Source organism: Girardinichthys multiradiatus, chromosome 22 (assembly GCF_021462225.1).
Source record: "Girardinichthys multiradiatus isolate DD_20200921_A chromosome 22, DD_fGirMul_XY1, whole genome shotgun sequence".
In the NCBI taxonomy this organism is placed as follows: domain Eukaryota; kingdom Metazoa; phylum Chordata; class Actinopteri; order Cyprinodontiformes; family Goodeidae; genus Girardinichthys; species Girardinichthys multiradiatus.
Window position 1 is genome coordinate 10,581,315 of NC_061814.1, and position 27,040 is coordinate 10,608,354.

Genomic DNA, 27,040 nt, shown 5'->3' on the forward strand with positions numbered 1-27,040 from the left:
AACCATTGGATGCACATGGTCCTCAAGAATGGTTCGGTAGTCCTTGGCAGTGACGCACCCATCTAGCACAAGTATTGGGCCAAGGGAATGCCATGATATGGCAACCCAAACCATCACTGATCCACCCCCATGCTTCACTCTGGGCATGCAACAGTCTGGGTGGTACGCTTCTTTGGGGCTTCTCCACACCGTAACTCTCCCGGATGTGGGGAAAACAGTAAAGGTGAACTCATCAAAGAACAATACATGTTTCACATTGTCCACAGCCCAAGATTTGCGTTCCTTGCACCATTGAAACCAACGTTTGGCATTGGCATGAGTGCCCAAAGGTTTGGCTATAGCAGCGTGTATATTGACCCTGTGGAGCTCCCGATGGACAGTTCTGGTGGAAACAGGAGAGTTGAGGTGCACATTTAATTCTGCCGTGATTTGTGCAGCCGTGGTTTCATGTTTTTTGGATACAATCCGGGTTAGCACCCGAACATCCCTTTCAGACAGCTTCCTCTTGCGTCCACAGTTAATCCTGTTGGATGTGGTTCGTCCTTCTTGGTGGTATGCTGACATTACCCTGGATACCGTGACTCTTGATACATCACAAAGACTTGCTGTCTTGGTCACAGATGCGCCAGCAAGACGTGCACCAACAATTTGTCCTCTTTTGAACTCTGGTATGTCACCCATAATGTTGTGTGCATTTCAATATTTTGAGCAAAACTGCTCTGACCCTGCTAATTGAACCTTCACACTCTGCTCTTACTGGTGCAATGTGGAATCAATGAAGACTGGCTACCAGGCTGGTCCAATTTAGCCAAGAAACCTCCCACACTAAAATGACAGGTGTTTCAGTTTCATTGTTCCAACCCTGTACCTGTGCATTTGTTTTTTGACTAAATTTCTAGTGTAAAATAATCTGGTAAAGATCTGGTCAGTATTAAATGTATTATGGCAATGGAAACCTTTAGATTGAACATGAGTAAAACTAAGCTGACAATAAGCAGGAGTCTCCTTGGAATGGATTTAACCCATCATGGAAGAGCGTGATGGACAAACCTGCTTGATCTTTAGAATGACTTTAAACCTCATCAAAATATGGCGTTTCGGATCATTTTGTTAAGACCTTTCAGTCATAATAAAATAAATATATTCTTAACCCCATTCACACCACTCATTCTTATCAGTGTACCAACACACAAATAATATTTATGTGTTGTTCATATTTTTTCCATTGCCATGCATTTTGCAAAGTAGGATAAGGCCTCCACTCTGGTGACCCCTTATGGTTTAGGGAGATTATAACACCTAAATCTATTATTCCTTCATTTTGAAGCAAGGGGTTTAGAGTTATTTGGCATTCCTCCGAAATACATCATAATATGCGAAGATTAGAATATTTAAAAAATATGTGGTCATAATGGGATCCAAGTGGTCTGGAAGGTAAAAAGTGTAGGATTACATGCATATTTCTTGTTCTATACACTGTGCAACAGAAGGGATCGTGGAATTTTAAAATGAAAAGTAAAATATAAGTTTAACATTTAAAAGACATATTGAGTATTAAAAACAAAATAGATTGCATTGCACAATGTACACTTGGGTGTCAAGGTGCCAAAATGGTTAATGATACAGTAATAAAATAGTAACAACTACATGTTTAGTCGTTCATTAGATAGCTGTAAAAAAAGACAAGTCAGGATGAATGCAGACCTTGATGTACGTTTTATTAAAAAAAAAAAAAAAAGGATCTGATAACATTTACATGAGCTCAGCATGGGTTTACAGTTCAGGCTGTAGGCAAACAAAAACTGACTATTCAGGTCGAACAAATCCTGTTTTCTAGCTTTTTTTAGCACACTGCAGGATCCTGCTTACAGCTTCAACAGAACATAATACTGATCGCCTGCACCACAATCTAGCTAAAGGCATTAAAGTTCAAATCTAGCCTTAATCACAAGTCTTGTTTTAAATGTGAATCAAACAGAAACATCATTTAACAGAGAAAAAACAAAGCTCTTCACAAACTGAATACGAGTCAGACAAAGGGTCGGGTCAGAGGTCAGGAGAAGATGTTGATATCTGTCGGTCTGTCAGGTCAGGTGTCATTTTGTTATGACAATAGTCGCCTGGGGAACAAGAAGCTGCAGTGTTAACAGGAGGGGAAACAACTCTTCACATTTCTGATGACATCTTTTCAACATCAAAAAGCTATCAGCTCTCTGGGAGCTTGCAGGGCTGAGGAGCCTGCATCTCATCTAACTGAGCTCTCACTGTCTACCAAGTCCTCTCAATAAGAGGAAATATGGATCTGCTCAAACAAGGGCAGAAGTCTGATGCCAGGTAGTCTGAATAAGAGACAAGAGTTTGCATGCTGACAGTACCTTGGAAAAGACATCATACCCCACAAATGTTTCTACATTCACATTACTACCACAAAGTTTTACTGGTTTTATTGGGATTTCATGGGGTAGACCAAAACAAAGTGTTGCATGTTAAATGGAAGGAAGATGATGCAGTTTTTAAAATAAATGTGTGCACAGCTGTATCTTAGGTTCATATTTAGCCCATTCTGGTATGATACCCTGAAACATACAGCATCATGAAGACCACCAAGAACCACAACAGAAAGGTCAGGGATCAAGTGGTGAAGTTTAAAGCAGGTTATAGAATAATATTCCAAACAATATCTGACAAAGCCCTGAGCAATCCGTCATCCAAAACTGGGAAGAGTGTGGCACAACTACACGGCTGTTCTCCTGGGTGAGGGGAGCATTGGTCTGAGAAGCAGCTAAGATCACTCTGCAGGAGCCACAGAAATCCACAGCTCAGGTGGGAGAATCTTGGCAGAAGAACTCTTAGGTGTGTACTCCTCAGATCTGGTCCTAATGGAGTGTGGCAAGAGGAGAGCCATTTATGAAAGAAAGCCATAGTTCAATTAGCAGTTTAACAAGTCATGTAGGGGACGCATCAAACATGTGGATGAAGGGGCTCTGGTCAGAGGAGACCAAGGTTTTTGGCCCATATGAAAAACACTGTGGGGAAAAACTAACAATAAAACCCGCAATCCACAGGGTGACACAGTATTGGCTGCATCATGATGCGGAGATGCTTTTTCTGAACAGGAAAGCAGGTTGATGGGAAGATGGATGGAGCTAAACACAGGGCAATCCTGGCCGAAAACCTCGAGGCTGAGGCTAAAGGTTCACCTTCCAGCAGGATACTGACCCTAAACATATAGCAGAGCTACAATAGAATGGTTTAGATCAGAGCATAAAAGGGTCCAGTCAAAGTCCAGACCTAAATCTAACTGCAAATCTGTGGAAAAATGTAAAAATCCACATTCATAAATGCCCTTCACTCACTGAGCTAAAGCTATTTAACAAGAAAGAAAGCGTAAAGATTTCAGTCTAAGTGTGCACAGCAGAAAATACATAAGCAAGTTAAACTTTTCAGATATAATTAAAAAAATAATAAAACTATGAATCATTTTCCTTCTGCTTAAAATGATGCACCACTCTGTGTTAGTTAAAAACGTAAAATCCCAATAAAATACATTAAAGTTTGTGCCAAAACGCGAAATGTGTATGAAGTCTTTTGCAAGACAATGTAACTAAGATATTTTAGACATTCTGTGCTTATTTTCTGTAAAACGTGACACTTACCCATCATTTTTGACCTCATCTCCTAGTAAGTACGAGGACGTTTGTGAGACTCCTCTCTAGGAGGATCAGCCAGCATCACCTTCATCTTTACTCCATTGACAATCCGACCGTGGAGGACGGCCATAGCCTCGTCTGCACACTGAGGCACAGAAAGAGACTTGATTTTCCTCTAGTGCATCTTAAACCAATTCCTGTCCATGTATCTTTATGCTTCTTCATTCATTCCTGAGAGCATCATGAACTTTAAGAGACTTGCCTGTTTGTCAGCATACTTCATATATCCAACCTTCCTTCCTGGAACCAAATGGACCTCAATCAGGGATCCAAAGCGACTATAGAGACAGACAGTAGGAGATGTGCCAGTGTTACCTGTCTGGAGTGTATAGTTACATAACAATCTGCTGTGAATAATCTAGAGAGTCATAAACAGTCAGAGAGCTTTGACTTGCTTGGGCATTTAAATGAATATCCAACTAATTTGTGACGGAACATGAACAGAATCCATGTGGACTTTTCCACAACATCATGACAGAGTGTAGTAATGATGTTTACCAGAAGACGTCCTCCAGCACGTCGTGCGGCAGGGTGGAGGGGTTGAAGACCACAAACAGGCGCTCTTTGGTTTTACTGTCAGATGGAGCGAGTTTCTTCAGGGGAGGCAGGTTGACGTCTGTCTGAACCCGAGGCACTGATAAGACAGACGGGTACCCCTGGTAGGGGGAGACACATGGTGTAATAGAGGAGCATCAGAAATATATATGAGATTTTTAGGCCAAAATCTATGTTAAGTAGACATCTTTTAGACAACTGAGACAGAATTTGACATGCAAGAGGAATTAGAAGGATGACGGGGGGGGGGGCGACCTGTCTGAATAAACTCACAGCAGGTTTGATCATTTGACTGCTGGAGGCTCCATTCCACACTGAAGAGATGATCTGAGCTGTGACAAACTGAGTGGCCATCCGACCTGCAGGGCTGCACACAAACACAACCTTTTTCTATCATCCAGAGTGCCAAACGTCTGCTTGTTGCTCCCACAGTCACACAGATGTCACACATCAACACACTCTTTCACTTAAAAATCTGTTCAAAATTGTGATGTGGATATTATAGTCCTCAATATGCATGTTGTGAAGAACTGCAGTAAGGGTTAGCTAATTATTTAAACCCCATGCACTCAGGCTTTCTATGCCTGGAGTATATTTACTGACACCTTTTGTTAACTGCAGCAGAGGTTGCTAGTTACAAAAATCATTAAGAAACAACAACCAAGTTGTTTCAATGAAGAAAACCACGAACGTCAGTCAGAAGCAACTTTTTCTGTCAGTTTTGGTTGCAGACATGGAAACAATGGGTTATATTTCTTTTCAGTAGCTAGAGAAATTTATTATCTGGGGCCTATTGTTGGCCAAACCAGACAGATATGAATACTTTTGAATTATTTGTTTATTGATTGTGCGTCATATCGTCATCACTACATGTTTTCCTAAGATAGTGCACTCCTTTATATGTTAATGACACGGCTTCTACCACAAATCAGTCCGGTTTCCTACAGTCACCAGTGTTACATAAACGCTAGCACCGGCTAATAAAGATTGATGGTCAAGTAAGTGCACACAGTGCCTTAAAAAAGGATTTATACACCCCAAGGTTTCCGTATTTATTCAGGTTATAACCATAAACGTCCATGTATTTATTTTAGATTTTATGTCACAGACCAACACAAAGTAATGCAGCATTTTAAAGTGAAAGAAAAATGAAACATGGTTTTAAAATTTTTTTTTATTTGCCTTAAGTCAACCTGAGTCAAACATTTGTACAACGGTATCTTCACAGGTTTGCCTAAAAAGTCGATCAGACAGCTGCTGTTGATCCAGAACGCTGCTGCCCGCGTCCTCACTAGAACTAAGAAAGTGGAGCACATCAGCCCGGTTCTAAAGTCCTTACACTGGCTCCCCATATCTCAAGAGTTTAGTCTATAAATCACTGAATGGCTTAGCACCAAAATACATTACAGACTTGTTGTCAGTCTATCAACCACCCAGACCTCTCAGGTCATCTCGCTCAAATCTACTCTGCAGAACCAGAACCAGAACCAAACATGGAGAAGCAGCTTTTAGTTCTTATGCTCCACTAACCTGGAATAAACTCCCAGAAAACTGTAAAAGTGCCGAAACCCTAAGCTGCTTTAAATCAAGATTAAAAACCTACCGTATTTTCCGCACTATAAGGCGCACCTTCAATGAATGACCTATTTTAGAACTTTTTTCATATATAAGGCGCACCGGATTATAAGGCGCATAGAATAGAAGCTACTGCAGTCAAACGTTCGACTGGGGTTGCGTTATGCATCCACTAGATGGAGCTGTGCTAAAGAGAATGTCAACAAAACAGTCAGATAAGTCAGTCAGTCAAACTTTATTAATACACTACAAACCAGCGTTCTGATAACTCCATTCACTCTCATGGTAAGGTCTCCTCTACATAGAAATCTATTGAATAGAGCCAACCGCACGTTAGGAATGCATTGGAGTCTATGAAGTTGAAATCAAACGTTAGTTAAAACGTGAAAGGGAACTTTTCCCTGATTCAGTAAACACGTAAAAGAAACAGTTTGATGCACTAAATCAAACGTTAGTACATTCACAATATAGTAGCGTTAACTGTTGAATTCTCTCGCTGTTGCTCTATTCCCATGTTCGACTGCGTAGCTGACAGCCTTGAGTTTGAACTCAGCATCGTAAGCGTGTCTCTTGAAAGGTGCAATTTTGGGGTCGTTATACAAACACAAGTGGTGTTGGACTAGGAGTAAGCACAGTACAGGTGTTTACCGCTGTTACTTCGGCGACGCCCCTGACTACGGTAGCCGTAATGCTGCAAGCAGTGCGGCTTTGTAGTTTACCAGTCGTACTGAAACATTTTGACAGAGCGCCGTGTACAACCAGTATGGATCAACCAATTAACCAATTGATCCATATATAAGGCGCTCCAGATTACAAGGCGCATTGTCATTTTTTGAAAAAATTAATGGTTTTTAAGTGCGCCTTATAGTGCGGAAAATACGGTATTTGTTTAGAGTGACCTTTGACTGTGTTATCTAGGCATGATTAGTTACATTTTTAGTCTAATTTTCCTTTCATTTTCTTATCCATCATTCTATTCTCTTTATTTTACTTTATCTATTTATTTTTTTAATTACTTCTGTTGTTTGATTTTCTGTATCATTGTAATGTTTTTCCTTATGTACAGCGCCTTGAGTGCCTTGCTGCTGAAAAGTGCTATATAAATAAACTTGACTTGACTACAATCACCTTTTAATACTTTTGCCGCTGGAAGCCATGTGAGTTATTTTCACCAGCTTTGCACATCTGGAGAATAAAACTGCTCATTCTTTGCAAAAGTAGCTCCAGCTCACTCAGATCAGATAGAGCACGTTTGGAAAAATCTACTCTCTAGACTTGCCACAGATTCTCAACTGAATTTAGGTCTGAACTTTGGGCCATTCTAACACAATAATTAATGTCAGGATCGTTTTCGGGTTCAGTGAAGTCTTGCAACGTAAAGGGCAGAAAATAGTCGGGCGTAGTGTGAGCAGCACGGACTCTGCGGCTTCATAGTCAAGCTTACCAATTTCCTATATTTCTGGTGACAAATTCCTACATTTCCCACACTTCCTGAATGACGTCATCGGACGGGGAGGCAGGTTTAATTTGCCGTGTAGCTTTGTAAAAACTAACAGAAAAGAAGGTGATCTTAAAGGCTATTAACCCAGACTAGGGACAAAGATAATGAATACACTTGTCTGTGCGAGGAGTGGCCGTGACGCTGCGCGTACTCGCGACCGGCTCCTTGAATCGGTGTGTCACACATAAAACACTTCGATGTGGAGACTTTTTCCTGCCGAGCAGTTTATTGTGTGACACCGCATACGCGGTTGTAAAAATAGAGCTTTGCGTGGATGTCCATTTTGAGTCAGCGCGGAAATCTTGAAAATAGCAAACAACAGCTAAAAGTAGTCATGTAGACTTGGCCGCTAGGCAGCTGGTGGCTGCTGAAGGCTGATGTGTTGTTGCCTGAGGATGTATTGTCAGTCTAGAATACAGTTTGTTTCTACACTTTGTGTCCCCTTGGTGCTTGACATATACCAGCTTTACTTGCAACGCTTTCTGCTTCTGTATGTGTCGGTGCGTCTTAGACGATGCATTAGAGCAGTGGTTCCCAACCCTGGTCCTCAAGGCCCCTCAGGGCCTCTAATGGCCCCTTGTCCTGCATGTTTTAAACGTGTCTCTGTTCCAGCACACCTGATTCAAAGGACTGCATGACCATCAAGTGCTCCTGCAGCCTAGTAACCACCCAGTTATTTAGGTCAGGTGTGTGGCAGCACGTATAGGCCAAAAAGTTTCAATCTGAGCTCATCTGACCAGAGCACCTACTTCCACATGTTTGCCATGTCCCCTACATCGCTTGTGGAAATCTGGACTCTCATAGCTCTTCGTGTTCACTAATAAACCATGGGGCCTCTGAAAACACTAAATGACACATGGGCTGACTCCATTTACGAATTCAATAACCTGTGCAGGTAGTTGATTGCACCGGATCACAGAACAGACGGATGATTACATAAACACGCCACACTTCTCAGAATTTTTTTTGTGATACATTTTTTAAAACAATGTATGATTTTCCTTCCACTTCGCAGGTACGTGCTGCTTAACATAACAGCTCTATCGATACATTAAAGTTTGCGGCTGCAACGGGACAAAATGGGATCAAGTTGAAAAGCTATAAATAGTTTTTCAAAGCACTGCAAGTTTATAGTTAGTTGGAAAAAATCCTGACAGTAAACGCGGCATCTAGGACCACATCCTGGCCTTCAGCAATCTGGTCATCCTTCAATCAAACGCTGGTTCTTGTTCCTGCTTGTTTCATCTCTGTCTATTTTATCTATAAGGTACTTGAATCACAATGTGTGACGCTACAAATGACCTCCAATTAACATTCAATAATGTCCAACAACAAGGTAATAACGGCCAAGGTGACAAGCAGACAGGGTCAGAGGTAAACATCAGCCACGCCTTTGCTACATTTTATTTAATGAAGGAATTTCATTAATCTTAAAAGGAACTTTGTTTTTAATTCTTAACCTTCCTGTAGGCACCTAGTAAATTGTTGGGTATATAACTATACGTGTGTGTGTGTGTGTGTGTGTCTCTTTAGTACACACCTCTCTCCGTCGTCATAAAAAGACACTTGAAGTCTATTGCCAGGAGGATACTCAAATCCATTCAGCTTCTCCTTGGCATAAACGGCTGATCCGAGATTGTTGTAGCGAATCAGAGCGTGACCTGCAGGTGCAAGACACACAGAGGAGCCTAATTAATGTGGATCATTTCCAATCAGAAGCAACCCAGGGACATTAAACAGAAACTGCTGAAACCAAACCTCAGCTTATATCAAACGTTTTACTGCAGTTTCCCTCACATATTTCTTTGTTTTTCAGCATCCATTCATATTTGAGCACAAATTGGCCAAGACACCTAACTGCAGTGTGTGCTGACATCATCGACGCCGGTGTTCCAGAACCATCAAGTGATAGCAGCACCTTTGGCCACAATCAGAAACGGGTCAGCTACCAGTATCAAGGCACAGCACGGTTTTAAACAGTTAAACGTTAGAAAACCTTTTCATCATACTGTTCCAATGGCGTAAAGTTCTTTCACTGAGAAATATGGAGCACAAAGTAAACAGCACTGGACACTTGTTGCTGTGCACTGCCAGCCAGCTTGTAGAAAGAAGGTTAATACACTTTCTTTTGCTTAGAAGATAAATTTTGCCTGTTTAGAAATATTTCCTGTTCCAAAAACATCAGACACCCATGGTAAGGAAACTAAAGGAGTTTCCCCCATCACTCTTACTAAGACATTAAAACTACAGCTAGCAAGCCTTGAACGACATGTCTGTTATACAGCCGACTGCAGGCTGGCTACTGGAGCAGGAAGCCCGACTAACCAGCTTGTTACATACGCAAGTCTGTGCGACAGAAACCTTAAAACTATTACTATATTTAGCAGGTCTTTAGTCTGTGTATAAATCACAATAAAATGATTGAACAAATAGATAACACTACTGTAAGGTGTAATAATAAAAAATGTCTAATATTTAGGCAGCAGAAGGAGACCGATCTTCTGCCATAAGCTCCAGATAATTCTTAGTATTTCATTAGCTTAATTAGTATTTTGTAAGTTTGACCCCTAGTAGTAATACTTCCTCCTTAACCTGTAGCTTGTAGAGTAGAATTAGCTGTTCGCTTTCATTTGTTAGAAGTTTGCTTGATTGTTTTTCTAATCTAATGTTGAAGTGAAGTGATTCTAAATAAACCCTAAACCTGAGAAACCTACAGAAATCTCTTCATTCTTCTACAAACATGTAACAGAGGTTGCTTTTCAGTCAGGAGTTCATCCTTTAGATTGATTTCAATAGATTACAATTACTGACTGCTTTGTGAACAGGGACATTGTATAATTTATCTTAATATAATTACTTAGTTTTATTCATGCATTTCTTTAAATAACATTTTGTGTAAATACTGTGATATTTTTACTTATGGTTATAAATACCTCCCCGTGCCTTGTAACAATGGAGCGCCACCCTGAACTTCACAACTTCTCATCCACTTGGCTATGTGTCTACTTCGCTTTGGCTCTAGAAGGCATAAGAGCGGTGGGTTCACGTCGAACCCACCATCTGTCCCAATACAACAAACACCAAGGCCATCAGAAAACATCCATAGAGGGACGACTACCTTTGCTCATGCCATAGGAGTCTCTGTGAAGCTCGCAGTACTCCATGCCAGGGATGAGGTCAAACAAAGCAAAAATCTGCTCCTGGGAGACCACAGCCCGCGTGGACATCATCAGAGAGCGAGTGAAGTCACTTTGGCGGAGGTCCAGCATCGCGTAGCTTCCCTGATCAGCTGCAGTAAAAAAATTATAAAATAAATAAAACAAGGTCAGTAATGCAAAAAGAGATCAGATTTGATATGTGTAGTCCATCTTGTTTGTAAGGTTCATACGGGTGGTGAAGGGGTACTGGTTAACGGAGTCAGCAGAGCTGTATTCTCCTCCCCTGGTTCCTCCTGCGGAGTAATCTTCAGAGGAGTTGTTCTTACTGCGAGGTTCAGCCAGGATGGCCCTGTAAGCTGGAGACAGTTTCTCATGAGACAAACAGGGCTTCGGATGACAACAAGGTCTTAACCTCACCACCAGTCCACAATTACCGCAATCATACAGAACAATCTGTTGAACTAATCACTGGAAACACTCATGAATCAATCAGGAACCCAGAGCGAATCGGTAGCGTCGTACATCTTGCACAGACTCACATTTGTCACAGTTCTCTATGGCGTGGGCAGCTTGAGAGGGTTTGTAGTACCGCACATAGCCGAGTCCTTTACTTTCACCTGTGAACTTATTTCTGATGATGACACAATATTCAATATCTCCAAACTCCTGGAAGACAGAAGGAGAAGGAAAACAATCATAGGGAAGAAATAAAAGTAAGGAAGTGGAAAACATGGACAGTCATGGGAACTGAAAGAGCACCAGCCACCATCACCCTAATCAAGGTAAAACAGCTAGCAAGCTGACAATTACGTATCTGTGAAGCAGCCGGCTGCACCTAAACTTCTGCTACATTTAGTGGGTTTAATGCTACGTTTTTCCTTTAGTCTATAGCAAAATTAAGGTGACAATACGCATTATTATAACCATAATAATAAATGTATTATTTTAGCAACAGTGAGAAAAATAATAGCCTTTTTGATTTAGTAAAATAAAAGAAATTAGATCATGTCAAACATGTGTTGTCAATGCCATAAAACTGGTACTTTTTACTTAGAGCTTTCAGACGACCCATATCTGATCTTTACTCATGCAAGAGGTGGAAAAAGATGGCATTTAAAAAAGGCACATCCCATAAAATTAGAATATCATGGAAATAGTTAATTTCACAAAGTGACACTCATCTATGATATAGACTCATTACACAGAGTGAAATATTTCAAGCCTTTATTTCTTCTCATTTTGATGATTATGGCTTACAGATAATGAAAGCCCAAATGTTAGAATGTTACATAAGATCAATAACAAATGATCATTTTAAACAGAAATGTTAGGCTTTTGAATAGCATGATCATTTCTATGCACTCAATACTTGGTTGGGGCTCCATTTGCATGAATTACTGCATGATTGCGGCATGCCATGGAGGCGATCAGCCTGTGGTTCTGCTGAAGTGTGTTGAAAGCCCGGGTTGCTTTGATAGCGGCCTTCGGGTCATCAAGCGGAACATGAGAGACACCAGAACCAACAATCTGGTGTCTCTCATCTTCCTCTTGACAATCCTCCATAGCTTCTCTATGGGGTCCAGGTCAGGTCAGTTTGCTAGCCCAATCAAGCACAGCAACATCATGGTAATTGAACCAGGTTTTCGGACCTTTGGCAATGTTGGGAGGTACCAAGTCCTGCTGGAAAATGAAATCAGCATTTCCATAAAGCTTCTCAGCAGAGGGAAGATGAACTTCTCTAGAATGTCCTGGTAGATTCGTTGACTGTGGACCACAGAAAACACAGTGGACCAACAGCCCACCATGACACCTCAAACCATCACTGACTGTGGAAACTTCCCACTGGACTTCAAACAATGTTAATTCTGTGGAGATTCTCTCCACTCTTCCTCCAGACTCTGGAACCTTGATTTCAAAATGAAATGAAACCTTCATCTGAAACGAGGACTTTGGACCACTGAGCAACATTGCTGGGGCCTCATGTACGAAGCGTGCGTACGCACAAAAACCTTGTGGCGCAATGTTTTACGCACAACTCAGCATGTACAAAAGTGAACATCGAGTGAAAATGTGCAGCAGCCACGCAAACTTTCTAAATAGACAATAATAAAACTATAGACAACCTCCCCATAAATTAAACTAACGGAGCATAAAACCTGATGTTTTTTTTACAAGTTTTAGTTTTTATGGTTTAAACCCAAATGACGAAATGGAACCTTTTTGCTATATTAATTATTATAATTTTTTTTTATATAATAGTTGTGTTGGGAACAAATCCCAGCAGACTCTGTGTGTGATGGTTGGCTGCAAGGTCATTTATTTTTAGGTGACATCCTGAATGGTTCCAAAGGTTTAAAGTTCTTCACATAGCGTGTGTGGTGACAGTCTTCCTAACAGAAATATAGGAGGCATATTCACATCATAATAATCATCAGCATTACGCTATGATTGAGCTTAATGCAGCAGCTAGACGGCACAGTTTGGTTTAGGTACACACAATGTAGAACAAAACGGGTTTGAGCCGAAAATCGTTTTATTTTCAGTCAGGTTTGAGTCGCTGATGTCATTCAAGAAGTTGGTGCTTTGCTGTAATTCACTACATTTATATCTCGTGGTATGTAGGTGACCGTCACAGCACTGTTGCCATGGTTATTTAAACACAGGTGGGTGCCTTCCGGTTGTTTCTACTACTTTGCATTAGCATTTGGGGGTGGAGACCAGGCGGTCCAAGCACCACATGCAGCTGTGCAGAATTGACAGCAAATTGGGATGTATGAAGGTGACATGTGAGGTGACATGTCTACTAAATGTTTCGCTGACACGAGCCTCAGCAATGTGAAGCTACCCCAAATTTATGAATGGAGTTCACTTGACAATCCTCTCAAGGCTTTTCCTAACACACTTTTCCCTCCACTCAATTTGTGATGATATATGTTATAACGTTTTCACAATAATGTAGTTCTCTGAGACACTCAGGGTTGGGTTTTCCTGATCTGTAAGCCATAACCATCAAAAGTTAAAGAAACCTATGTCTATAAAATATAAGGTAAACTTTCTGAAAAGAGTGACAAAATTTTATGAACTGTCCCTTTATAATCCGTCTAGGAAACCTTGAGAGAAGGTTCTTCAACTTGAAACTGGGAACATTAACCATGATGACTTTCAACATAGTCTGTCCACTTTTAACCAGCATAAAAATACATTATTTCCCTTTTAATTTTTTTGCTGACATGAAGTTCATTCCATTGCAGTATTAGCTGGATTTAAATGGAAGCACAGAAAAAAAAGACTAGGATCTTAGACCACGTTAGTTAGTAATTACTCTGAATGTGTTTTTGAGGTCCTCCTCTGTGAAGGTTTTGGGAATCATGACGAAGATCCTGGTCAGCTCTTCATCCTCAACGTCTCTATGTCTGGTTGACGACCGTGACTGTGCTATAAACACCTAAAAAAGATCAACATCACATTCTAATAATATATTCATAAACCCACAGCATACGTTAGGCCAATGCGTTGAAAGAAAGTCACATTATTGTCATTCGTTCAGCAATTAAAATGTAAATGCTGATAATTATAACGCTTATTGACAGGAGAACACGCTGATTTACGGAGAACCTGAACGTCGTCGCATTAGCATGTTAGCTCACGCTTTCACTCAAATAACCGGTAAATAATAGTATTTTAGTCACGCCATGCAACTACTCCAGCACCAGGTGTTAGTCGTACCTTTATTGGTTTAGTCCCCTCCAGCAGCACCTTTCCATGCATTTCCTCCATGGCCAAACAGGCCTGTGACGACTTGGCAAACTTAACATAGGAGACACCTTTTGGCTCCTTTGTTTGCTTGTCTTTAACCAGCCAGACCCCCTGAATGCCCCCAAAACTGGAAAAACTATCCCGAAGCTCATCTTCTGTTATACACCGACTTGTGACCACAAACAGACGGCTGTTGGGAGGATCGTCCAGGTTTTCTGGTATATGTTTAGAAGAGCTTTCCTCCATCTTGGCTTTTCTTTCTACAACGCGATGCGTTTGAGTGCTCCTACGAAAAAATAAATCTTTTACTATTTCGTTGTCAGCTAGTTGCAGAGACGAGAGCAGGTCCAAAACAATTGACATTTTCTGGCATTTTCTGTGTTCCTAACAACCCTAAGGTTATGCATTATTTTACATTTTAATGTAAGAGTTTCAAACTGAAATGTAGATTTCTCCCACATTCACTCGTTTTGAATAAAACAAGAATATGAATTACATGTATGTTAATAAAAACATTGAAAATGCATAGTTTTAGATCTTACATTAATTGGCTTTCTATTCGAATGCTGCCTTTATTGATCTTTATTACAGATATTGCAAGCGATCCAACTCTGTTTACTATGTAAGGATTTAGTTCCATCTAGTGGAAAATGGGAGAAATACACCCTGTATCCCGCTTACAACATAGATTTTTTTTTCTCAATTTAAATTATACCAGAAATACCAAACCGAAACAAATAATTTATGCCATTTGGGACACAGTAAAGTAGTGTTGTGGATGTGGTGTGGATGTTAATGAGAGTGACAACATGCAAGTGATGTATGGTGCAGAAACAAAATAAACCCAACCAAGCCTGAACTAATCTAAACTCAAACCCAAATAAAACAAAACCAGACCCAGAGACAAAATTCCAGGGCAGCCTGGAAAGGAAAGCAGCCAAGTATGTTAGGAGCAATTATGTTTAAACAAACCAGGAACACTGGGCCCAGGCAGAAACCCATGCCTAACCAATCCCACTTCACCTGAAAGACAGGATGTGAGGCTCAGTTCAGTGTATTTATTTATATCATCACAGTTCCTCGTCATTTTTGGTAATGAGGCTCCCTCTGGATTAGGGGTCAGTTTCTGCATCAAGTTATAAGGAATTTAAGAATCCTGATAACTTGTATTTGAGTGATGGTAAGATGGAGCGGGAGATGAACAGAGAGCTTGGGGCCTCATGTGTAGTAGAGAAGGTGCTGCTCCACTGCACTGTTGAAGTCATGGATGGATCTAATTTATTTAAAAAATGCACATCTTAAAGCCTCTACCGGGGACAAAATGGACTATTGCCAGTCAAAATCGTTTTTTTTCGAGATGAAAATAAAGTCCAGCAACTAGTACGAAAAGATGTTCTTTTCATAACCAGATGGTTCGGTTAAACCGATGGGTGAGGATTAAGTTCAATGTTGATTTAAAGCATCTGAACATATGTGTCTTTTGGCATCCAGATAAATGAGGATTGTGTGAAGAGCAGTGACCGGTTGGTCTGATGTGCAAATCCTAAAAGTCCATGATGGAGGAAGGATGTGCATTAAGATCCTGTCTAAGAGTATCAGAGACAGGATCAGTGACAAGAGGCTGCCCTGGCAGACTCTCACCTGAACTCCTCACTTTGCCCCGAAACTGGTGAAACAGCGGAAACAAAAATACTTTAGATAAACTCATTACATTGTCCACTAGGTCAACAAAACTGAAGACTTCTTCCTTACCTGTTCTGCCACTGAGGATGCTTTTGGTTGCAGGATCACACAAGTGTTGAAACACATGATTTATTTTTAAACACGCTGATGACGGTTTAATTTCTAACCACCTGCTCTTTTGAAGACAGAAGATATCAATGCACACATGATCATTGCAAAACATGGAAAAAAACAAATTTTTTTAATTATTATTATTACTACTTGCATCATTCTCATCATCAACATCATTCTTGTTTTGTGCAAAACACGAAACCATTATTGCAACATTCATTTTTAGTAGATGTCTGCCCTTAAATTAGTGTTATTAATTGTATTAATTTCATTCATGCTTACATTCTTCAACAGAATTTTGTTTTTTTTGTTTTAATGAAACACTTCTTTGCAACAGTATTCATCACTCTGACCTTCAAAGCATACAAAACATACAAATCTGGCTTCTTGTCCTAGAATTCCTTCTGAACATTTTTCCTAAATACTTTATCATCCAAAGAAACAAAAAAAGAAAAATAAAACAGTGGTCATGGATGTCAGCACTTTCTGCTACATTCGATTTACCTCAGAAACGCTAATCCTTTTTAATTATACCATTTCTGAGAACCAGGACTGGATTTAAAGAAGGAAAAAATGCTTCAAGAAATCATTTTACCTAAATATAAAGTTATAAGGGTGTAATTAATTGTCCCTGAACATTTTAGTAAATAAAAATATTTTACAAGTAAAAGGAATCTTACAGAAAACGTTTTAATTTAAATACAGAACTTAAGTACATATATTAATTGTACATATGTATGAAAACAAATAACTCAATGGGTGCAGTGAAAAACATGAATAGAAAACAAAGTACAGGAAAAATGGATAAGACATGTCTGTTCTTGACTCAAAATCCAAATAAAACCGTGGAGGTATTGTTACAGTTACACAGTATTCAAGGATACAATAAACGTGTGTGTAAAGCTTGTGTGTAAAGAACATTTTAAATATTAAAATTAAATTTCACTCTTTATAAAACAGAGAATTCCTTTATTTTTTCTTCTCTTTTCTGACATTTTTAAAAATAGATTGTTTTGTGGGAAAAGGACAGCTCTCTTTAGGAACTGGGTGGTTTTGATTGCAGTTATTAGCAGTAATAACATTATTACAATTAAAAAATAGATTTGGTGATGGGATTAATTGTATTTAAAGTAACGATTCCCTAATTGTGTCATCATGCCCTTGGATTATTTTGTGGTGCAGTAAAGTATTTACCGCTAAGGAAGATTAGATTGTATTTAGACTTCAGCTCAGATCAGTTCATTAACTCAGGGATTTAGTAATAGTATGTTTACAGACAGCCATACTGACTGTAAATCTCCAGAAACAACATACTCAAATGTGAAACATCTTTATCAGTCCAAATTAATTGTCAGACAGTCTTATCAAGTTTCTCCCTTATATAAACATGTTGACTTAACTTAGGTAGCATACTCAAAGATTGTGGGATGCTTTCTAAAACTGTCCCTTAAGCCATGTAAAACGACATTTGCTGTATTTTTGCCCCTCTCATCCCCTAAGTTTGTAGAATTGTTCATAATTTAGTCAGAAAATGCCTCTTGTTCTTCGCTCTTGGTGTATTAATCATGAGGTCTGTATGACACTTTGATCTAAAAATGATTAAAATTTTAGACTGAAATTTAGTTTTTCCAAGGTCAAGGCTGTCAAACTGTGGTAAAGTAGCTCTGGTGGTGAAGCGAATTAACAGCTAGATGAGTTTGCTTGAGCGGCTGCTGGTTATTTAGCCTCTTTGCCATTTAGTTTGACATTTTGCCCTTAATGTACAGTCTCCTATTCTTGCTTTGCCGATACGCCTGAATTTTTCCACTGTGGGACAATAAAGGATATATATTTCTATTCTATTCTATTCTATTCTATTCTATTCTAGTACCTTTGCAGTTTTAGTCATTTTATTTGACCTCTTCAGTAACAAAATGGTTCCGTCTGTCACATGGCCATGTTGTACCAGCAATGCATCAATTCGTACTCAAATCATAAATATTTCATACTCCCTATGTAGAGCCTGGGTGTCCACATTCAAAATTTCCTTTTTTAAATTTAGAAACTAAAATTCTTCACTTATGCCTTTATATTTATTTATAATTTCAGCTTGTTCAGTTAGAACAGGGGCACAAATGTGCTTATAAATTGGCCTTTTTTTAACCAAAATTATTTTCCTTGACTCACCAAATTAGCCAACCCAGAGAAACAAAATGTCTTGTCTTGTCTGCTACAGGACATTTTGTACCAAGCTATTCACGATTTTACTTATGCAGTAGGGTAATGGATTTTGGGTTTTGAAATCGTAAATAAAATATCCACTCACAGAAGTTTGTTCACAACTGTTGATGGTTTGATCAGATAATCTGTTATATTTTGTAAGTTAACTGATCCAAACATGGGAAATGAAAAAGACTGTAATACACCTTTTTCAGAATTGTCTGAAGATAGTATTCATTTATATAAAATATCCAAGAAATGTGAGTATTTTTGTAACAGTTTATCTCCATAACTCATTAAAACTAAGTAAACTGATAGGTAATGTTTTAGCACAGGGGCACTGAATGGTTTGTTCAGGAGTGCAAAATGGAAGAAAATAAAGGACATGATAATGTGTGAACAAAAAATGGGTATAAAACTTTCCCACTATGTATTTCCATTCCAGTGAACTTCTGAATAATTTTGTAATTTTTCAAACTAGAACTTGAAAATGAATTTCGCAATAGAGGTTAAATGCACAGTTAAACCACACAATTCATCCTAACATGCAGTGCCAATGTACTGTATATGTGCAGTATTTTTCTCTTCTTTTTGGTCTTTATGGAAGAAAAACCTGGGTCTAAACCTAAGTATTTACCAGACTGTAAACGAGGTTCCTCAGGATTAATTTTCAATCTGGATTTGCCAACAGGGAGATGACCTTCAATATGCTTCAAATACAATGATATCTGAGATGTTTAGCTTAAACGACGTGTTCAGATACCTCGATGTTTATCTAAAATGTATTTAACTTTAACAATTTAAGAACTTTTGTATTCATTTTGGGTCACCAAGGGTCAGGTGGAGACAGTCAAGATGCCTCAACTGTCCATCGGGCCGTGATTCACCCACGTGCTCTCAAGCGTTCATCCATTCGTTTTGGAGTGGAATCTATTCCTTCTATTCCCAAATTTTTACAATATATTGTCATATGTTTTCTATGAATACAGATCAGTTGTCCTCAACTAGTATGTTACGGAGTAAAACCTATATTTTTAATAAATGCATGGAGGGCTGGTTTTGGAAACTTCGAAATTCCTGGTTGTCTTTGAATGTAGCATGAGCGTGGCGTAAATTTTCAGCATGTGACGTGTTGCGTAATGACGCAAATAGCCGGTGCCTTTAAAGTGGAGTGACCTTCGCACGTTCGTCAGTAAGCGCTATTCAGCCGACAGAGGTGGACCCTTCTGCTTCCGAGAGATTTTTCACCGTTACGTTTTAGCCGAAAGGTAATGTTTATGCGTTCTATTGAATTATGATATATTACATACATAGACGCAGACGTAGTTTTCAGAGAAAAATGCTCAGAGAGGATCTGTGCGAGTTTAAGGACATGGTGTGCAGTTACCATTAGCTTCCACGTTGATGAATAGCTCACTTGCTCTCTTTGCGTACTATGTAACGGTTAAGTAACGCCAGCATTTTTTAATGTGCATGCGGACATTTTGGCGGTTAAGTAATTGTTTAATTCACGTCAAGGTCACCCGGGCCTCTTGAAGATAATGTAGAGGTTTTTTTTAGAAGAAACTATCGTGTCGGTGCTGTTCTTGGAGAGCGACATTGAAGCATCCTTGACTGCCTTTATAGGAGATGTTCACCCGCCTAATCTACCGGTAGGCCAGTCCGGACGAGACAGAGATCAAAGTTAGTCAGGTCTGCTCTATTTATAACAGAAAGCACATCCCTAAACATATTTACCTTAAGTATGAGGGACATTTCAGTTAGATTTAACATATTTAAAAAGCATCAATCTGCTGCAGCCCTCTAAAAGCCAAGGTAACAAGCTCTACTACAGCTGATCATTAAATAATAAAGTAATTAAATATAACAACTTAATGATTGTGTAATTGGAGTGTAATCTCTTTTAAAAAAAAAACACTGACAGAGAATAATTGGGGTCACTTTAAGATCTTTTGGAGGAGTTCAGCTTTAAACCTCTTAAAGAAAGATTTAGGTAGGTTTTAGTGGAAATTAACCTTTGACATGAGAATCAGAGTTGTATCTTGTTAACTAATCTGCTTTACTTACCATTCAAAACACCTGAAGCCACAGGAGCACCTATTATTAAAACACCTTAAGCTAAGTTCATTAGTGTTGGCTTCTCACCTTAAGAACTTAAACACCAAAGCTGTCCCCACCTGATTTATGTTATCAAGTCTGACCCTAATTAACTCTCAAACCTGGTAACCTTTTTTTTTTTTCTGGAAAGAAACTAAATGTTGGCGGTGGTTTTGTGCTGTGGCATCCTGCTGTCAGACTTTCCCAGATACTCCAGCCAGATGCCAGGATACAGTAGCAAGGCTAGACTTGTTAGACAACTTAGAAAGCAGGAAGAAGGTGTCACCTCAAACAACCTTCACAGAGGGCATCTTACAGAAGAAAGGACAAGAGTTTATAGCATCTGTGTCATTGTTATTGATATTACACCAGTGACACAAATTTCACAATTGTTTTTATTGCTTCCCTCTGCATCCTGTTTCCACCTCGTTGGGTTTCCAGAGCTCATCATGGGTGATGCTGAGAAAGGAAAGAAGGTTTTTGTCCAGAAGTGTGCTCAGTGCCACACTGTGGAGCAAGGGGGCAAGCACAAGGTGGGCCCCAATCTGCATGGACTGTTCGGACGCAAGACCGGAATGGCGGAGGGCTACTCCTACACAGATGCTAACAAGAGCAAAGGTCAGTTACTGTTTCTGGGATAGATAACAAATCAAAAGTAGCACTATCTTCAGTTAAAGTGCTGAAAACACAAATCTGTTTTAAGCAATAATAAGACCTTAAAGCCTAGAAGAGATTTAGGTTTTTTTCTATCCTATCAGGTATCGTCTGGGGCGAGGACACCCTCATGGAGTACCTGGAGAACCCCAAGAAGTACATTCCTGGAACCAAAATGATCTTCGCTGGCATCAAGAAGAAGGGAGAGCGTCAGGACCTCATTGCGTACCTCAAGTCATCAACATCGTGAAAATGTTAAGAAAGGCAAACAAAAATCAGAATATTTAATGTACTTGTTTAGGTTATATTCAGCTCCATACGTGTTCAGTATCTGGTTTTATGTTTAGTCATTTGTACAGAAGGTGTATTTATTTCATACATGTTGGGTGAAAATGGAAAGGAAACGGTTCCAGGAGATGTACAAGTGACCAAACATAACACTGCAGCCCTTATTATTGGTGGATCTGTCCTAATAAATGCTAATCTAATTTTAAATATTACTTGCCATGATAGGTGGCCTGACCTGTCATTCATTCTGTTCACCATGACAACGGTTCATTTTTCACATTATAACTCATAAAAGTAAGCAAATATCAGATAATCGGGGAAATGTTGGGATATCTGGTAGGGTTTTGGTATTAAGTTTCAACTTTTTTATGAGCGCTCCTAAATTTCCACATGCTGAACTTGGACAATACCTCCTTTTGTGTTTCATTACAACTGAAAAGCCCCTCTGAGCTCTTGTTTTATCTCCTGCCTGGCAGCAGATTTGATGTACGTTGAGGTAATGAATCATGCTAAGGGTCACACGCTTGATATCTGCCTCTGCACAGCGAAGAAATGTGAGTGTTTAATATCTATCGCGGCCTTTTAAAAACCACCAACTATGCTCAGAGTGTGAAATCAGCTGGCAAACAGTCACCATGCCTAACAATGTTGCAGCGCTTCTGTTTTCTGAAACACTACCAAGGGTACCATCTGGGTTGACAGATTATATTCACCTGGTTTCACAGACTGCAAGTGTCGGTTTAATTTATTTTACTGTATTCGGTGCTCTAAAGACAGGACTTTGTAGCTGTGTTGTTTGGTTTTGGACAGAAAGGTTGAAAGGTCAAAATAAAAACTTCAGAAGCAAAACAATGTCTTGTTTCTTTTTTTATTCTGACTTGACTTTGTCTTTCAAAAGTATTCACACCCCTCAAAAGTTTTCCCGCTTTGGTTCTTTATGTAATAGGTCAGCACAAAGTAGCACTTATATTATGAAAAGTATTCACTCATCATCCAGATCATTTAGCTCAAGTATTCCAATCACTGCTATGGCCTCAGGTGTATAAAATCCACTGCATTGGCATCCAGTCTGTTTCTTCAACCACAATTCCAAGAAAGTTTGGACGTTGTGTAAAATGAAAATAAAAATACAATAATTTGCAAATCTTGTTCACATATATACATCTGAATCCACTACAAAGACAAGATATTTAATGTTCAAGCTGATAAACTTTTTTTTACAAATATTCACTCATTGCAACATGTTCATAAAAAGCTGGGACAGGGTCATGTTTACCACTGTGTTAGATCACCTTTCCTTTTAACAACACTCTATAAGCGTTTGGAAGCTTTGTAGGTGGAATTTGTTCATTCTTGCTTGATGAACAACTTCAGTTGCTCAGCAGTTCAGGGTCTCTTGTCATGTTTTGTGCTTCACAATGTGTCTGGACTGCAGGCAGGTCAGTCTAGAACCAGAACTCTTTCATTATGAAGCCATCCTGTTGTAACACATGCAGAACGTGGCTTGGCATCGTCTTGCTGAAAAAGACGTTGCTTGGGTGGCAGCAGATGTTGCTCCAAAACCTGTATGTACCTTTCAGCATTAATGGTGCCTTCACAGATGTGCCAGTTACCCATGATGCTATGGGCACTAACACACCCTCATACCATCACAGATGCTGACTCTTGAACTTTGCCCTGATAACAATCCAGATAGTCCTTTTCCTCTTTGACCCTGAGGACACGATGTCCAAAATTTCCAAAAACAATTTGAAATGGAGACTCGACAGACCACAGCAAACGTTTTCGCTTAGCATCTGTCCATCTCAGATGAGATCGGGTCCAGAGCAGCCAGCGGTGTTTCTGGGTGTTGTTGATGTATGGCTTTCTCTTTGCATTGTAGAGTTTTAACTTGTAGATGTAGCGACAAAGTGTGTTAACTGACAATGGTTTTCTGAAGTGTTCCTGAGCCCACGTGGTAATATCTGTTACAAAATAATGTCAGTTTTTAATGCAGTGTATCCTGTGGGGTCGAAGGTCACAGGCATTCATTGTTGGTTTCGGCCTTGCTGCTTACATGCAGAGATTTCTCCAGATTCTCTAAATCTTTTGATCATATGGAATGTAGATTATTAAATCCATAAATTCCTTGCAATTCTACGTTGAAAAACGTTCTTTATACTGTTGGACTATTTGCTCACACAGTCATTCACAAAGTGGTGAACCTCGCCTCATCCTTGCTTGTGAACGACTGAGCCTTTCGGGGATGCTGCTTTTATACCTAATCATGAAACTCACCTGTTTCCATTGAACCTGTTCTCACCTGTAGAATGTTCCAAACAGGTGTTTTTTGAGCATTACTCAACATTCCCAATCTTTTGGTGACCCTGTCCCAGCTTTTGTGGAACGTGGTGTTGCAAGTATCAAATTCAAAATGAGTCAATATTTGAAAAAAAACAATGAGGTTAATCAGTTTGAACATTAAATATCTTGTCTTTATAGTGGATTCAATTGCATTTAGGTTGAACAGGATCTGCAAATCATTGCTTTCTGTTTTTATTTACGTTTTGCATCATGTCATAATCTAACTGGAATTGGAGTTGTATAACAATATTCCCAAAATCTTTACTCTCAACTTCCATAAAACCCTTTGCTGAAGAGTTGAAGCTGTTATAGCTGCAAAGGGGGTCCCACATAATATCAAAGCCTATGGATTTAGAACAGGATGTCACTTGATATGCGTGTGAATGCAGACTGAATATGTTTGGCAATAAAATGTACATGGAAGAAGAGGCTTTGTTCAGATGATTCTAACAAATTAGAATATTGGTGTTTCAATATCTCAATAGATACCTGATAAGTTTGTTTTTTTCTCAGTTCCTATTATTTATGGTTTTTAGGAAGAGAAAGTTCCATAACAAACATAAGAACACCTTTCTGATTCAAAACAAATGCTCAGTAAGGTCTTAGGTGTGCACTGAGCAGTATTTGATATGTACACAGGTATGTAAATGAACATTGTGATCAAATCACAGCAAGGTCATAAAAATATATTTGGCAAGTTTCAGTATTATTATAGAATAAAAAAGATTTTAGCTCTGTCTAATTTAATGATGGAAGCCTTTTAGCCTGTCTTGGTCAGAAGAATGGTGTGAGATCTGTATGTCAGATTACTGAGGTTCCATATCACATCACCCTGAACTTACCCTCACTATTACTGGTTTTAAATAAGTCAGGAATGGAGTCCTGCAGTGTGTGAGCTTTTTTCGTGCATTAAACAGATTTTGTACTTATATTGTGGCTGAGAACCTGAAGTGTTTTTCAGTGTGGCTGTGTATGTTTACTGTGTTAGTTCCCCTAGGGGATCCTTAAATTTAACTGAGAATGTGTGGCAATACCTGGAAATTGCTGTATACAGAGGCTCTTTGTCTATTCTGACTGAGCTTGAGCTATTTTGCAAAGAAGAATGTACACAAATGCAGATCTTAGTGTCTAAATGGGTTAAGCTGGTAGCGAAATTCCTCGAAGTACTTGCAGGTGGAAATGCAGCAAAAGGCAGTGTGAGTGTGAGTTTGTCGGAGCTGCATACAAAACAAAATATTTGAAAACCGTGTATTATTCTCTTTCCACTTCACAATTTTGCACCTATGTGTGTTAATTTATCATAGAAAGTCAAAAAGGAGTAAGTGAGGTGGAATATGCTCATCCTAACAAACCTACTCTTACTGCAAACTAAAATCAAATCCAGCCCAGCTCAGGTTCACTTCCATGGTTGAGTCTTCCTTCTTGATCAATCTATGGCACTTTAAACTTCCTGATTCCTAAGTGCGATTAATCTTCTCCAGACAGGATCTCACCAGCATAATCTTTGGACTGGGCACACGCAATCTATTCTAAGGTGTTATAATCAGTACTTATGGATTTGGACAATCTGAGTGCCACACCTGCTTAGTTACTGTCTATGTTACATGATCCTCCTCTGCTCTTCTTGGATTTGTGGGAAATGAGCCAGCTGTAAGCAGCTCGAGCCAGGATCAGTGTCACCTCCTCTCGACCAAAGCTCAGCTATCAGCAGCAACGTGACAGAAATGTCTTTAAAACAAGCTCACAGCCAAAAGCCTGGGTGCATGCAGAGGCTGCTGCTGTTAGGATGTAAACTCTGGAAATTACTGTTGGAAAAGTGTAATAAAGCTTTACAACCATTTGATTTCATCATTATTGGATCATTGTAGGGATCTCTGTCTTTTGCAAATATAATTAAGCTTATCTTAAGCTACTACTGCCTCTGTAACCTGATGTGTGAAACAAACAGGGATATTGGGCAGGCATTTATGGATATTTAGTGACACCTAATGGCAAATGCGGTTATTGCACAACATAGTGCTTTTTGTAACAGACAGGCGTGTAATGAAAAGCAGGAACTCAGGAAACAGGATCTGTTTTAAATGAGGCCAGTTTGTCTCATATGTTAGGAGACAAAGACTTTTTGAAGGTCGAAGATTGGATGAAAACATTTCAATGTGATTTTCGAAGGTTTTTGTTTTCTGTGATTAAAAATGCGATTTACTGGTCTAATTGAGACAATGGATTTTAATTTCAAAGTTGTAGAAAATTTTTCTGTTTCAATAGGAGTTTTGTTTTAGTTTGGTTTTGCAGTTTTTATCCATTGAGGCTAAAAACTTTTCCACATTTGGTCAAGTTTCAAACACAAACTTAAACATATTCACAATGTCGTTTTATTTCATAGACCAGCACATAGTAGTGTATTACTGTTATTAAAACAAAACATCTGAAAAGTGTGGTGTGCATTTGTGGTTAGTGCTCCCTGAGTCAATCATTTTTATAACTACCTGCAAGTCCACCACACTTTCACATCTGAGCAGAAAATGTCCCCATTGTTCTTTGCCAAAGAGTGTAGTTTAAGCTCTGCCAGATTGTATTGAGCACATCTTTCCTCATCAATGTTCAGGTTTTGCCACAGATTCTCATTTGGATTCAGGTCTGGACTTTGACTATATTGTTGTCCTGTTGATGGATGGATGGATGGATGGATTATTAGTATGGTGTAGGGCCTCCTTTTGCGGCCAATAGAGCGTCAATTCGTCTTGGGAATGACATATACAAGTCCTGTACAGTGGTCAGAGGGATTTTAAGCCATTCTTCTTGCAGGATAGTGGCCAGGTCACTATGTGATACTGGTGGAGGAAAACGTTTCCTGACTCGCTCCTCCAAAACACCCCAAAGTGGCTCAATAATATTTAGATCTGGTGACTGTGCAGGCCATGGGAGATGTTCAACTTCACTTTCATGTTCATCAAACCAATCTTTCACCAGTCTTGCTGTGTGTATTGGTGCATTGTCATCCTGAGACACGGCACCGCCTTCAGGATACAATGTTTGAACCATTGGATGCACATGGTCCTCAAGAATGGTTTGGTAGTCCTTGGCAGTGACGCGCCCATCTAGCACAAGTATTGGGCCAAGGGAATGCCATGATATGGCAGCCCAAACCATCACTGATCCACCCCCATGCTTCACTCTGGGCATGCAACAGTCTGGGTGGTACGCTTCTTTGGGGCTTCTCCACACCGTAACTCTCCTGGATGTGGGGAAAACAGTAAAGGTGGACTCATCAGAGAACAATACATGTTTCACATTGTCCACAGCCCAAGATTTGCGCGCCTTGCACCATTGAAACCGACGTTTGGCATTGGCATGAGTGACCAAAGGTTTGGCTATAGCAGCCCGGCCGTGTATATTGACCCTGTGGAGCT

The 27,040-nt window shown here is 39.5% G+C and overlaps 2 protein-coding genes across 5 annotated transcripts; one reads left to right on the forward strand and one right to left on the reverse strand.

Moving 5' to 3' along the window:
- Positions 1 to 1,697: 1,697 nt before the first annotated feature.
- rbm45 (RNA binding motif protein 45) lies at positions 1,698 to 14,530 on the reverse strand. 3 transcript variants are annotated; one of them, XM_047352251.1, is made up of 11 exons: positions 14,226 to 14,530; positions 13,822 to 13,944; positions 11,039 to 11,165; positions 10,730 to 10,855; positions 10,460 to 10,630; positions 8,882 to 9,002; positions 4,539 to 4,632; positions 4,209 to 4,366; positions 3,913 to 3,988; positions 3,657 to 3,795; positions 1,698 to 2,120 (listed from the first exon to the last, which is right to left on the reverse strand). In XM_047352251.1, exons 1-10 carry the CDS (start codon positions 14,499 to 14,501, stop codon positions 3,679 to 3,681), a joined length of 1,389 nt encoding a protein of 462 aa, XP_047208207.1. In that variant the 5' UTR covers positions 14,502 to 14,530; the 3' UTR covers positions 1,698 to 2,120; positions 3,657 to 3,678. The 3 variants fall into 3 exon arrangements, with proteins under 3 accessions (XP_047208207.1, XP_047208208.1, XP_047208206.1); XM_047352252.1 differs by having other exon boundaries at positions 1,698 to 2,876; XM_047352250.1 differs by having other exon boundaries at positions 1,698 to 3,795.
- A 4,839-nt stretch (positions 14,531 to 19,369) lies between these two features.
- Positions 19,370 to 22,136, forward strand: LOC124858624 (cytochrome c). 2 transcript variants are annotated; one of them, XM_047350698.1, is made up of 3 exons: positions 19,370 to 19,516; positions 20,787 to 20,963; positions 21,104 to 22,136. In XM_047350698.1, exons 2-3 carry the CDS (start codon positions 20,795 to 20,797, stop codon positions 21,247 to 21,249), a joined length of 315 nt encoding a protein of 104 aa, XP_047206654.1. In that variant the 5' UTR covers positions 19,370 to 19,516; positions 20,787 to 20,794; the 3' UTR covers positions 21,250 to 22,136. The 2 variants fall into 2 exon arrangements, with proteins under 2 accessions (XP_047206654.1, XP_047206655.1); XM_047350699.1 differs by lacking the exon at positions 19,370 to 19,516 and adding an exon at positions 19,639 to 19,900.
- Positions 22,137 to 27,040: the final 4,904 nt, after the last annotated feature.